The sequence below is a fragment of the Pseudopodoces humilis genome, chromosome 10, assembly GCF_049639895.1.
Source record: "Pseudopodoces humilis isolate 2021_Gansu_Grassland_sample_001 chromosome 10, ASM4963989v1, whole genome shotgun sequence".
NCBI classification, from domain to species: Eukaryota; Metazoa; Chordata; class Aves; order Passeriformes; family Paridae; genus Pseudopodoces; species Pseudopodoces humilis.
The window spans coordinates 20,344,851-20,359,088 of record NC_142209.1 but is presented as its reverse complement, the minus strand read 5'-3'; the positions used below and the strand labels follow the sequence as shown (position 1 = coordinate 20,359,088).

At 39.1% G+C, this 14,238-nt stretch overlaps 1 protein-coding gene across 1 annotated transcript in view; it reads left to right on the top strand.

The window, feature by feature from the left end:
• The first annotated feature begins 10,305 nt into the window (after positions 1-10,305).
• The window catches only part of AK5 (adenylate kinase 5), an 83,552-nt gene continuing 79,619 nt past the window's right edge, over positions 10,306-14,238 (top strand). Inside the window, exons 1-3 of the mRNA XM_014250778.2 lie at positions 10,306-10,929; positions 12,632-12,818; positions 13,805-13,972. Coding sequence (XP_014106253.2) covers positions 10,870-10,929; positions 12,632-12,818; positions 13,805-13,972 — 415 coding nt within the window. The 5' untranslated portion in view covers positions 10,306-10,869. The remainder of the gene's footprint in view (positions 10,930-12,631; positions 12,819-13,804; positions 13,973-14,238) is intronic.

The window sequence follows — 14,238 nt, the reverse complement described above, 5'->3', positions numbered from 1 at the left end:
CAGATCAATGTGTGATGGGTACTGAAATGTCATTAAACCTGAGTAGTTGAAGAGCTGAGAAGCAAAATATAAGACAAATCCAAAAACAGGCTGTTAAGCTATTTAAAGAAATATTCTCAATGAAAGGAATAACTTAATATTTTAAAATGTAAATATACATTGTTGTTGTTGTTAATGTTTATCCAGGAGTTTGGGGGAAGGGTAGACTGAAACAGCCCAACAAATTTTTAGACAAAACCTTACTTGCAGTTTTTAGAGCTGCTGCTCAACAGCGGATCAGCAAATCTTAATAATTTCCAGGTCTACTCAAACTGCATAAAGCAGAGAGATCTTTTTGTTCTCTCTTTAGCTTCATTTACCAAAATTGTATAAAAGCTGCTGTGGATTAGGTGGAAAGTGCCCATGCTGAACTAAGCATGGAGTATCCTTCAACAAACTACAAGTGCTAACTCCATGATCTTGGAAATTAAAAGTATATGTTTCCGTGAGCTCATTTACCAGAAACTCTTCCCAAGCACAAATGCCAGAATGACTTCATAAATTGAAATTATAGTGCTTGGCAGCCAGATTATGCTATTATTTATAAAAATGAAGTCTTTTTTAAATTTCTTTCTGCACAGGTCGGTAAAAGGCCTTTTCACCATGACAGTGCTGGCACTCAGCACAGGGTGGAATTTTACTTTAAAAATTAAATGAGCTATTACGAAGCAGAAAGTCTGGAAAAAAACAACATATTCAGCAAGAACTTACATCACTGACTTGTCAACCCACCAAATACTTCTTTCCTTAAAAGCCAAATTGTATGGCCTAAGTTAATAAGAATATTATTCAGACTGAGAACTGTCCACACAAGAATGCATTGTTGTGAAATCTATGGAAGTTTTTCTATATTGTTTTGCAACTCACTAATAAAGAATTCAAGCCTCTTGTTTTTACCTGTCTTTTATCTTTGTGCTAAGGAGTGTATCCTGATTTTTCTAACTGACAGAGACCACCAAGAAAAAGACCTAGTGATAATGAGAATTACCAATACATGAATATGTGCCTGTCATTTCTATGGATCTGTCCTGTGACCTGAACTAATTGGTGCTGCAGCTAAATATCTATATTACATGAAAATGTAAAAGCTACATTTACTGCAGTTGATGCTCTATTACATTTTAAGGTAGGCATTTGAATTTACATGTTAATTCAAGGTGATTGATTTTCACATGGAGAAAAGACACCAATCAGTCAATCAGTTTCAATTAATCAGTGCCTTAACGGATGCATTTGCAAAAGTATTATCTCAGCAAAAATCACCTTCTTGCACTTGAACTCTCTTAGTTATCAAGGATTTCCTAAAATTTCTCTCATTATAATATTATGTAAATGCTAAAAAAAACCCTTGCATTTTAGCTGCGTGTGCATATTAAATATATATCTCAAAAAATAATACATCTCTTTACTGGGTACAGAAAGGTAAGGATTCCAGATCTAATTTTCACAAACAGAACAAATTATTAAGACTATTCAGAATAATGACATCAAAATTATTATATGAGGTCAAGGATACATAACTTTCCTTGCTACTTAGCTTTAGAATAAGGATGATAATCATCTGGCATTGTTAAATGTAAAAATAATTAATGCTTTTTAGCTGTACAGCACCTCATACAGAAACATCTCAAGGCAGTCAGTGTTAATTTCATGTCATTTTGAGCCTGGATAATTCAAACACTATTCAAAAATTTGGGGTTGCTAATATGTATTAATTTTTGCTTTCATCTGATTCTGTTTGCCTGCATATTTCCACAAGATTAGGAAAACAGTTTAATTTTTTTAATTGCTATATATTACCATGTTGTAAGAAGCATTTTTAAAACAGATACTTCTCCATGGATCAATTTTTGTCACATAGGAGACTGAACATATTTTGCCTTCTTTATATCCTCACCTAGGAACCAGAAGAGTATGGAACTATCTTTTCCATTTCCTTCAGTAATTCTGTGTCTAGTTATGATGGTCTAAAATTGCCATATTTGTTTTCAAATCCTTCTGTGAAATAAATTAATCTTCATTCATTATGCTATTTATTACCTGTGAGTTCTAGCAACAAAATATATTTTCTCTCTCATAAGAGATCCTCATATGTCCATAAATCAAAATTTTGTTTTGGAAAGGAAGTATGTCTCTGTGTGCTGGTGATATTGAACGGTAAAACCAGGATATTTTCTCCAGAAAGTGCTCGTATTTCAATTAAAGAAGTCAGCTAGGGAATCTGTACATTTTACCTCTGCAGATCTGTTTCCTTTTTCCCTAGCCCAGAGGATGATAGAGTAAGGTTCCAGTAGAAAGCCAGTAATCAGTAATTTTCAATCAATGTATATAGAAAAATGTCAGCTACACCACAGGATACTTCAGAAAACAATTTCCAAAACTGATTTAGAGGTGATTTAGCTCTATATTGTAAAGAAAGGAGTAATTTAAGGGTTCTTCGAATATTCTAGTCTTGTCCAAATAATACCAAGTCAGCTGTAAGCCTATGACCACTTTGTCAGATATGCAAGAGTTAAAATTGTTGTTGTTTTTTTTTTAATTCCTGAACATTTTTTTAATAAATTAGAAAACCACAGCCACTGAGTTTCTCACTTGTACATCTGTGACATTTTATAGTAACCTGCCTCTGCCTTTAAGGAGTTCACATAGGAGCAGAACTTCTCCTGAAAACAACGATCCTTAATTAACTTCTCCTGAACCCTGCCTTGTGTCATGACTCCAACATCCAGCCAAGGTGGATTTGTTTTCCAGAGCACAATTCCCTAATCTCTTACAAGGTATTAGTAAGACAGAGCCAAGGGTCCTGTGAAGCCCTGCAGTTCAACAACCATTTTATTGGGTAGCATGACAAGAAAAAGAAAGGTCTTGGTGATTCAACAAGGTGCCAAAGATTATTAGTAATTTCCAGTGTTATAAACTACATGGTGTTCAGTTCCATCAAATACTAAGCTAAAACCTTTTCTTCCATTTAGCCAAAAGTTTTCAACCCATGCCATGTTGAACCCGAGCTCAAGTTCAACCCTCATGTAATAGTTCCATCAACAGTTATCTTTGCTAATAAGCCATCTGGCAGGGTGTCAGCTTCTACGGAAAACAGGTGTTTGATCCAATTCTCATTTGTTATACTGTCAAGAAAGCATTCACTGAAGTTGGTGACTAAATTCAGGCAATGTTCTCATACATCAGCAGAAAGACAGGATGAATTTCAAATTAACATTAAAACATTTATATGGTTAAAGCATTTGCCAGTTTCTCTCACGTCTCTCAACTTACCCCATTGTACCTTCAGGTGCAATTTCTTTATCTTGCCTACATTCTATGTTCTGATTTGTACCTAATTATTACATAATGTGCATATTTTAATCTCTAGATACTGCATTCTATTCATTGCAATGCAGGAACAAGAAGTTAAAAGGATGAGTTCAGGAGGATTAAATAATTTTAAAAATTACTTAGGCAAAATTAAAATCCTCCCCCCTGCCCAAAATGTGTTTCTTACAGTAGAATTCAGAGTTGTGAGCCAATACCTGCCAAAGCTACAGCCTTTCTAGGTCTAGAAAAGAGGGTTTGGACAGTCATTCCCCACTTTATTATGGAATATAAAATACAAAGAGAGCTTTAGCTCTAGAAAAACTAACAAGGAGAAATAAACACCAATGGGTGACCAACATTTTGACAGCTACTGCTCTGTGCTGAATACTGGATACACACTGAATATGAAAATAGGGAACTACTTTTTAGCAGAATACTACAGTTATCACCATTGACACTTTTGAAAACAGAACATACCAACGTTATTCCATTGTGAATCCTAATTGTAAAAAATAGCCATGTCATAAAACAAGACTTTTCTTAAGATTTATTTTATTCTTTGGAATACATGTACCAAACATTCACCCGTCCAAAATTAATGGTCCTCATGTTTGAGTAGTGAAAAAAACCCTGCATTTATAAGTGTCTTTCATGCAAGAAAATAGCCCATTCAGGAATCTTTCTTGGCCCTAGGTAAGACACAAATTATATCAAACAAAATTATACTTTTTTTCCCTTTGACTTGACATCACAATGTTTTGAGCCACTGTAAAAGATATAAGCATCAAAAAATGTTGAAGTTTCCTCAGTGTGAGCAATCCCTGAAATCATTATGTGACTTTTCTAAGCCCTTCATACAAGAAGACGGTATTACTTGTAATTCATTTAGCTTTGTGTTAAAAAAAAAATAGTCAAGATGCTTATCTTTTCAAGAGCTGTACTTTGTGAAAGATGATTTTCAAGCAGGGAAGATTTTCATTGTATGACTGAATAACAAGTTATAGAAATAATGTATGCCAAGTAACAGGAACTTTCGAACAATCTTGAGCTCCATAGTGTTCCCAAGATGAGGTCTATAGATGTGCTTGAATTCTTTTCTATTCCCACCACCACCACCCACAAGTCATTATTCAGTTCAAGCCTGCTTTATTGACTGAATTTTGCTGTGGTTTTTTTGTGTCTTGTTTTGGTGTTTTTTTCCTACAGCTACACAAATTCCCTCAGCTCATAAAGAATAAACTGGATGAACAGAAATTATTAACAGGGGACAATACATAGAATAGAACCTTAAAATCTATGGTTGGATCCTTCGGACCTTATTGGAAAAAAAAACACACCACATTTGTAAGTTTTTGAAAATTCATAGCCACTGATTTGTGTATTTATTAATCAGTTACTGAAATTCAGGAATATAAAATAATCCTCCCAAAGAGCAATTTCTGTAACACTGTGGGAAGAGGGGGAGATTCAGTTTAACTGACATGAAATAAAAGCAAAAAGCATCAAGAAGCTGTAATGGATCAGACAGAAGGTCTGTGTAAGCACTCAATCTGTGCTCTCCCCAGTACTGAACCACTGTTTTAGGAACTAGGAACCCCTCTACAGCACCTCCGGCTTTTCATCTCTCAGAGATTTAAGGACTTTCTGAGGTAATAACCTCGAAGTTAGTAAGTAACATAATGCTGTAAAATATCCTCATGCTATAGAATTGCTATAAACCAAATCAAGGATAAAAACTTAAATACAAAAATATGCATTATAATTGAGAATAACTTAAGAAATGTTAACAAGACAGGAAAAAAAACCCAGCAATTTGCCTTGAAAATAAAGATACATAAAAATAAGAAAAACAACTATTGCAAATACTAGAAGCTGCAAGAAATACATGTGAGCTATTAAAGAACTGTTAAAAAAAATGAGAAGGGAAACAAAATGACATAAACCCCACTGGTCAGAGGGGAGCAACAGTATTTAAAAGACCTGTTTTTCTGAAAAAAGAAAGAAAACGATCCTTCCAACATTTGTGCAATATGCTTGCACAGATTTATCAAAAGTAATTGAAAGACTTCACTATATAATTCTGTTCTGTATATAAATGATCAGATGATGTAATTATACCATAGCATGATAATGAAACATCCTCCAGTAGAACTGTAGTCAAGTAAGTTTTATAAATAATAGTCACTAAAAATAACTGAGTAAATCTGCATATTTGGATAAGTTGTATTGGAGTTTTAAAACAGCTGGAAAGGACAGGAAAGGGACAAACTGGAAAGGGACTCTAAGAACTCTTGAAATATTTACATTCTGGGAAAATGCTAGACCAGTACTTTCTAAGGGTGGTGGCAAACGGAATTATAGCCCTGGCCATCTAATATAGAACTTAGTGGAAAAAACATAACTGGTAAGAATGTACTGGAATACAGCTTATATGAAATTTAATTAATGCCAGTTTCTGAAAAAAAGATCATCTCAGATCTATGCACAAATACCTGTTCAAGAAGGTTCCTTTCGGCTGATGAAGAAAAAAAGTGCTGATCTGATGCAATTTCCTTATTGCTGCAAGATATTTTCTTTAAGAAGCCTGAGTGAATCAAAATTAATGTGTATATATATTTAATGAAAAATTGACTGGCCTCAAAAGTGAAGTGTAAATGGGAAATACTGAGTTTCTGTTTTGGTCCCGTAGAAACCGTTTTGGCCATGTGCTGTATAATATTTGCATTGATTACCAAAACCAAAGAAAATCACTGGTAGGTGGCAGGTAACAAAGACTGGGGCAGTGGGAGCTCCCAGAAGGGACAGCTCACTGGTGCTGAGCACGCCGGTTTCTTGGTAAACTGGATACAAGTAAATATAGGAAGTCATACATCAAAGAATAAAGTGCAGGTGTTGATGCTCCAGTGGAGGAACCTGTAAGAGAAAACATTAGAAAGCAGAAGTGCTGGGAATCTGCCAGGTAGCCAGCTCAGGGTGAGCCCTGCTGCAATACCACAGCAGGGCACAAATGCAGTGTCAGTGGGAAAACAACAGAATGAGGGCAAGCGAGGGTGTCACAGGCAGGCTGGAAGAGCAGAGCAATGTCTCCTTTTTGATGCCTCTACATGTCACTCCAGATGCATGTCGATAAACTGGAGAGTTCAGAGAAGGGTCACAAGAATGATTATACTGTAATTGGAAAATAAAAAGTACAGCTATTTAGTTTATCATAATGAAGAGGGATTTGATCATAGCATTTCTTTAAAATGTTTTTTCCTCAGCAGATTGAAATATTCATCTTCAAACTTTTAAGTGGCACGATCTTCCTTCTTCCCTCCCATGTTTTATTCATCTTGGTGTCCTCAAAATTTACATAAAATGTTAATTCTGGGACTTACCAAAATCTAGATCCAGAAATCAGATTTTTCTCAGTTGATTTTTCACTACTTTTCAATTAGTGATTTAATTCACTTAAGTAACATGTTCAGGTACCAGTAGAAAAGAAAAAAGGGTCTATCAGAGTGGAAAAGGAAGGTGGAGGAAACATCAGGTTTATAAAAACCCATTAATTCTGTAGCAAAAGAGTTCAGAAAGAGATTTCTCATAAAAATGAAAAGATCATTTTAACAAACTTAGATTAATTTATACCACACTAAATGCAATATGGGGCTGCAAGTCAGTTCCAAATTTACATTAAAATGCATACCATTTCTGGATCAGAAGCATATATTTCAGCACATTCTATTAAAAAGGCTGCATATAATTGGTTTACTTACAGAATCTACGAATTCAAACTGTCCACATATCAGCCTGTGTAAGCACATCAGTCCAAGGCCATTGGTTCTGATTTAATAAACATGTCTAGCAGAGCAGCAACTTGTGTGACAAATCCAGCCACTAGTGTTTGAACAGCCACTAGGAAAAAAAAAACAAAAAACAAAACACATTTATAAAATACTGGGGTATTCTGAAGTGATTTTTGAAAACACAGAACCTAATTAAGGTTTGACTGAAGGCTATGGGTGTTGTGTAATTAGTTTAACCAAGAAGAATAAAAGGCCCAGAACACCATATCCCAGCTGATCCCTGAAAATACTGATTCATCTTAGTGCAGCTTCATGCAGCTCCTGGAGGAAACAAGAAGAATGAGCATGGAATCTGCCCAACCATATAGGATCCATAGGAAATTTTCTAGATGAATTTTCAGAAACATTATCATTTTGATAGCAAAATTTTGTTCTTTCTATTGTATCTTCTTGCCTTCCAGAAAAGGTAGGAAATAACCAAATTGATCCTTCTGCCTCACCCAGTACCCTAAAGAACTGCCTGCACCTCCAGGAATGGGCAGTGTCCTGGAGCTCAAATGAATTCCCATTCCCTTGAGCATTTTTACATCCTGTGTTATTTTCTAAGACAGTACGACCACTTCACTCCCACCTGCACTCTTGATCTGACACACAACAAAGAGCTCACCTTCGAACATCCCCCTTTATGTTACCTGCACAACAAATAACCCAGAATTTTGTGCCACTTTGGCTCATCTCTGCTTAATTCTTCACTGCCAATGTTCTTCAGGGCCTTTGAGAAACTTCCACCTGCAATCCTGCTTCAATAAGGGGATTCTTCTGACAGCAAATGCATAAAAAATTGCTTCTAGAAGGAGGTACCGTATTATTAGATCCAAAAATATCCTTTCCAGGTACATTTCACACATTCAGTCTGATAGATTCAGTCTGATAGATTTCCTAAATGGCTGTATTTGTTCTGAGGTGGTAATTTCTGCAGCACAGAATTTGATTTTGTGCAACAAAACAACATTTTGAACAATAATGAAGATGTGCATAATAATAATGCATAATTTTATAGCAGGACTGTTATTTTATTTTCTGTTAGCATTATCTAACTGACTAAAATGCCAGGAAGCCTACAGTAAGAAAACAAAAAGGACAAGACTTTACACAAACATATTTCACATTCCTGAGGAAGATGCCATGGAAAGCATATGAAAGGAAGTATTTTCTCTTGCCAAACCAGGACATTGGATGAGATACTTATTTACCCATAAATGTTGAGTATATAAAAATATATATTCTGAAAGCCTATAAATGGAATTTGTCCAAGACAATGATAATACAGATGATTTTCTTTTTTGTATCAAGAAACAAATAAAAAAAATTCCACCCACAAAATGCCAAAACCACAGCTCTGCGGTCCTAAATAGAATGGCATCTTCTATTAGCCCTCCTTAGCAAAGACCTTATTTTAAGAAAATACCTATTTAATTTAATTCCATCTTCCTTTTGTCAACCTTCATTTAAGGTCTTTTAAAAGCAATTATGTCTCATATCTTTTTATTAGGACATTGGAGCCTATTCATTTTACTCAATCAAAATTAACGCACTGTGCTTTTCAATTAAATTACATTTAGATGTATTAAAATTTTAGCAGAAGAAAGTAGGGCTAAAGCCACATCCAGATTTTATGGGAGGATGAGGAAAACTGCAGAATGCTGATAAAACTCTTTAGTGAAGACCAGTGTCTTCCTTGAATATATGGGAAGTGTCAATTCAGTGACTGCAGCTTCTCTAAGTAGACACCACTGGATTCACAGAAACTGGAGCTGGAAAGGCACTTAAGCCAAACTGCAGAGACACTTCAGCTGTGATTTCCCAGGAGCTTTGCACTGAAACAGGTTTGCACAGAGAGCTGTGTGCTCCAACCCTGGAAGTGTCCAACACGAGGCTGGATGAGGCCCTGAGCAACCTGATCTTTTGAGCAGCATCCCTGTCCATGGCAGGGAGTCAGAACTAGAAAGTTTCTAAGGCCCCTTCCAACCCAAACCATTCTATGATTCTGTGGGCCATCCAACAGTCAATTGCTGTGAAGGGATTTTAGTTGCTGCCCTTTATGTGGTGGGAATATTTGGATGATCTGGAAAATCAACCTGTCCAATTTGTCATTGAAGATCATGGGACTGCCTTCTGGGCAGCATTTAGCTGTTCATGGAATGAACAAGGACTGAAAGCTTCTCCGGGAGAAAGGAAAGTGTCTACATTAAAAGCTGGAGGCTGGGCTGAGGAAAATGAGGGCAGTTCAATTACAGAAATAGCAAAACAAGGAACATGGCTGAGAGGGAGAAGCTTGTCAAATTGATATTGATCCACAAATCATTTACAAATGGGAGAAGCTTCTTAAAAGACACCTGAGAAGACCTATCCATTTTCCTATCTGTCTGAAAAATGGAGATGTACATACAGAAAGCAATTGCTCAGTGTTGTTTATAAGCTTGCAGTTATGTAACCTATTTGTGTTAGGGTGTGCATCAGTGCAACTACAAGGATATTCTGTTAGAAAAGATAATAAAGTTAAAAACTAATTGGAAAATCAGACTTGATATAGGACACTTTAGCAACCAAAATGCTCTGACTTCCAGTGTGCCACAGAGTATCACAAAAGCTACCCGCTACTTAGCACTTCCCAGAATACATCTAGAATAATGCATTCGGTTCAGGGCTCCCCAGCAAAAGAGATGTTAACAAACTGGAGTGAATTTGATCCCTGTATGGGCCACTCACAAGTTGGACTTGATATATTCTGTGATTCTGAGTTGACTGGACAGCCACATAGTTGGTAAGGGATGGAGAGCACTTGTTCTACAAGATGAGCAGAGGGAGCTGGGCTTGTTCATCCTTGTGGCAGGCTTAGAAAGTACATAGTAGCAGCTCTCCAAGGCTTGACAAGAGACCTTCAAGAAAACAGAGCCAGGCTCTTCACAATGGTGGACAAGGTACAAATTGAGACATGGGAGGTGATAACTGAATAGGAGAAAAGCCTTCTTCATGTCGAGACCAGACAAGCATGGGCTGCCCAGAGAGGCTCTGCAGTCACCACCCTTGGAAGGTCTTGCAAGATGAGACTGAATAAAGCCCTGAGCAACCTGGTCCGACCTCAAGAGCTGCCCTTGCCTTGAGCAGAAGCCTAGACCAGAGATCATTTCAGATCTCTTCCTGTGACTCGCCGATCACAGATGCTCAAGACTCATTGCAGTTCGTGGCTTTTTGCCAGCCCAAAGTGTACGAAACGTCTCGCTCCTCAAGACGCGCAAACACCGTGCCAAGGGCAGAGACCGCGTTCCAGCGGGAGGCTTCCAGCACCTCCGCTCTACACCGGTGCCCAGCCCTTCCCGCCGCCGCTGCCCGCGCATCCGGGGGAGCCGGTCCGCTCGCTGCCGGGGCAGCCTGCCCGCGGCTCGGAGCCAGGCACAGCCCCTCACCGCCTCCGCTCGGCGCCTCACCGCAGGCACCCCCGAAACTTTCCCCGGCAGCCTGCGCACGCTCTCGCTCCCCGCCGAGGGAAACGTGCTCCCTGTCGCTCCCTCCGTGCCGCGGGCACGGGGAGGCGGGCGGCTGCCTCCCTCCCTCCGCCCGCCCGCCCGCGGAAGCCTCGCCGAGGCTCCCGCATTGCACCGCCGCGCCGAGCCGAGCGCGGGGCTCGGGCTGCCCACCCGCCCCGCCGGCGCCCCCGGCCCCGGCTGGCGGAATGAGCGCCGGCGAGGCGAAGGAGTATCTGACCCGCAGGGAGATCCCGCAGCTTTTCGAGGTAGGCGAGGCGCTGGGGGGAGGCGTTTTCCGCCCCGTCGGGGGATGCTCCGCGCTGGGACCCCGCGGCGGGCAGGGCTGAAGGTGGCTGGAAGGACGGAGCAGCCGGAGGCTGCGGCTCGCGTAGCTTGCGCGGGGAGCGGCGCCGCGGAGCGCCGGCCGCCAGCCCGGGCCGGGTGGGAGCTGGCGGCGCGGGGCCGGGGCAGCGCTGCCCGCCGCCCACCTGCGGAGCCCCCGCGGCCGCGCCCCTCCGGCCGCTGCGGCCGCCGGCGGGGAGCGAACTTGGCTGTCCGCAGGGCAAAGGAGCGCCGAGGAATGAGGGCGAGGGGCATCTTTCATCGGTCGGGGGGAAGAAAAAAGCCGCAACTGTTTAGTGAGGTTTTGTTTAGGTTCCTACAAGTTACCTGCTGCTAATGGCTGATAATTACTTCTCTGTGCAATGTGGATTTTCCCCCCACTCCGGATCAGACACCCTGTCATCTGTACATAACACGCACACATATGTATTTTCCCTCGTCTGTGTTGAAGCTAGACGTTTTATCTATATATTTGAAAATTGCAGGACACGGAGCATGCTAATGTTTTAATTACACAGTTAGAATGTGAATGGTTTAACAAGAGATGCAGACAAAACTGGTTTTCCATTGAGCCTCAAAGCTTGTGCTAGTTAATTTAAAAAATTGGTGCATATCTTCTGCAAAAATACACTGTTAGTTGTTGTGATCAGTTAAGTACTATAACAAGGGCACAGATGCATAGAAATTATATCCTGTTTTATAAGCTCAAATGTTTGTAAATACCAATTACTGTATAAACTGTAGATAACAACTGATCAAATCCTGAATTGGAGCTATTTATGTTTACTATTAATACCAACTATGACCCTCAAGTTTATTCACACAAAAATTAGAAAAAGCAAAAAGAACAGAAATCATCCTGAAAGACATGTATTGTTATGGGAAGGTTGGATGCAGCAGTCTCGTGGAGAGGTGAGATGATGACTTATGTATCACTTTGTCAAGGAAATGTGTCAGAAGAGGGCCTGGCAGTCTTTCTCTCACAACCCCCACAATGCTCATGAGTAAGATGAGTAAAGAATTAATACTGTAGAGAGAGGGTTTCTAATGGCTCAGAATTTGTGATCAATTAAATCAGGAAGCACCTATGAATTTTGGGGTTGTGGGGTTTTTTTTGCCCAATACAAATCAAGATGATATTTGAGTATTTCTCGTGATTTTCCTCGTTTCATTGCTTGTGTAAGTGTTGACAAGAATATCGATGAGATACTTGTGGCTGCAGTGGTCTTTCAGGAAAAGACACATTTTAGTGATGTCAAAGACTACAAAGAATATGTAAATTTTGGGGCTCTCTAGCTTGCACATTGCGCTGTGTATGCTTGCCAGTGACAGTTCTAAGAAAAATGTAGAGGGTTTTTTTTTTATATTTTCAGGTTTTATTTCAATGCATACAGACAACAATAAAGATATAGGCATGAGCTTCCTTTCCAAGTAATTTTTATAACATTGGCAAACCAAAATAATTTGATTTTTTGCAGGCCTCACTTTTATGTATTGGCTTGCAATAGAGAGTCTGAATATCAAGGAATGTGGTGCTTCTCTGTGCAAAGTAAAAGACAAAGTAAAGGTGCTCGTTTTCCCCTGGCATCTATCATCATAGTCTATATTTCTGATCTTACATTTCAGAGTCTGTTAAATGGATTAATGTGTTACAAACCTGATGACCCGATTGAGTATTTGGAAAGCTGTTTGCAGAAAGTAAAAGAGCTTGGAGGGCCAGAAAAAGTGAAATGGGACACTTTTGTCAGCCCAGAAAAGAAGACCCTGCCTCCACTCAATGGAGGACAATCCCGGAGGTCTTTTTTCAGGAATGGTACTGTATTAAATTTTAAAGATATTCTATTTCTTCAACTGTGTGTGATTTTACATCTACTACTGAATTATTTTACACATTTCTATAGCAGATTATGCCTCATTCTGATTATCTGTAGGCAAAGGAGTCAGGAATTCTGTTTCCTTGCTTTTTGGCATTTGTTTTTCTCCTGCCATAATGGACGCTAGGCAGGAGAGGAAATTGTGATCACTTTTCAGCCAAATGACGGATGTTTGCTGTGCAAATATTTAACACATCAATGGAGAGATTTCTTGTATCCTACCTAAAACAATTGCAAAGATAGGGGCAGATCTGTCACAGTGAACTTGGCTTGTGTTTTCCGTTGGTCCTTGTGGATGACATACACACCAACTTCAGTGCAGTTACACTACGTGGATTTTCTGCTTTACATTGGAACTGTGTGCTAATTTACTAGATAAAATGTAAATTATAAACTCTTAGAAAAAAGTGTATCTCATAAAATCTAAGCAGATGTCATGCCAATACCTGTAATTATTTTATTTGTAATGTTAACAAAGAATAATTAGCTCATCTTTCAGTTGCCATAGTTATTTTTCTTGCCATCCAACATTTCATTAAAATAATCAGCAAGAATACTCTCTCTATCTCTGTGTACAACATGTATCACTAAAAGAGTCCTGCTTAATAGTAGAGGTTATCTGCACAATATAAAGCTTTTCTTCTCAGAGGCCCCTGTTGAACTCTGAGTGCTATGGGCAGATGTTCACAGAAAACCTGACGTGCTTATAAAGAAACACCTGAGAAAACTGACTGTGTGGTTATGATTTAATAAATTCGTTCATTAAACAGAGGCCAAAAATACTTAATATAGCAACAGCAAACACAATTTAAAATTATGAGATATTTATACCTTATGCATGCTACTTATTTAAATCTGTGTACAGAACAGATTTTGAGTTTTCTGTCTATTTCCACTATTCCCAGTTTATCTTACTGTTTTACAGTGATGCCTGATAACTCTAACTTCCCATACCGACGCTATGACCGACTGCCTCCGATCCAACAGTTTTCCATAGAAAGTGACACTGACCTTTCTGAAACTGCTGAGCTAATTGAGGAGTACGATGTGTTTGACCCTGCAAGACCTCGACCAAAAATTATCCTTGTCATAGGTATGATGGCAGTCATTTTGACAAGGTTTTATCTCTGCTACTTCTCCTTTTGATTTGTACTGCAAATACATTGAATACTTATATGAATTTAAATACAATTTTTCCATCTGCCATAGCAAGTGGTGCAGGCCAATTAAGAATGTGAAATTGTTAGCGCTGGGAATGGCATCTCAACTGTAAGAATTTTAGGGGTCGCAGCAAGCACCTGCACTTATCTTCTGTAGACTGGATGCCTCTTAGCAGCTGGAGAGCTCATGATTTGCTTA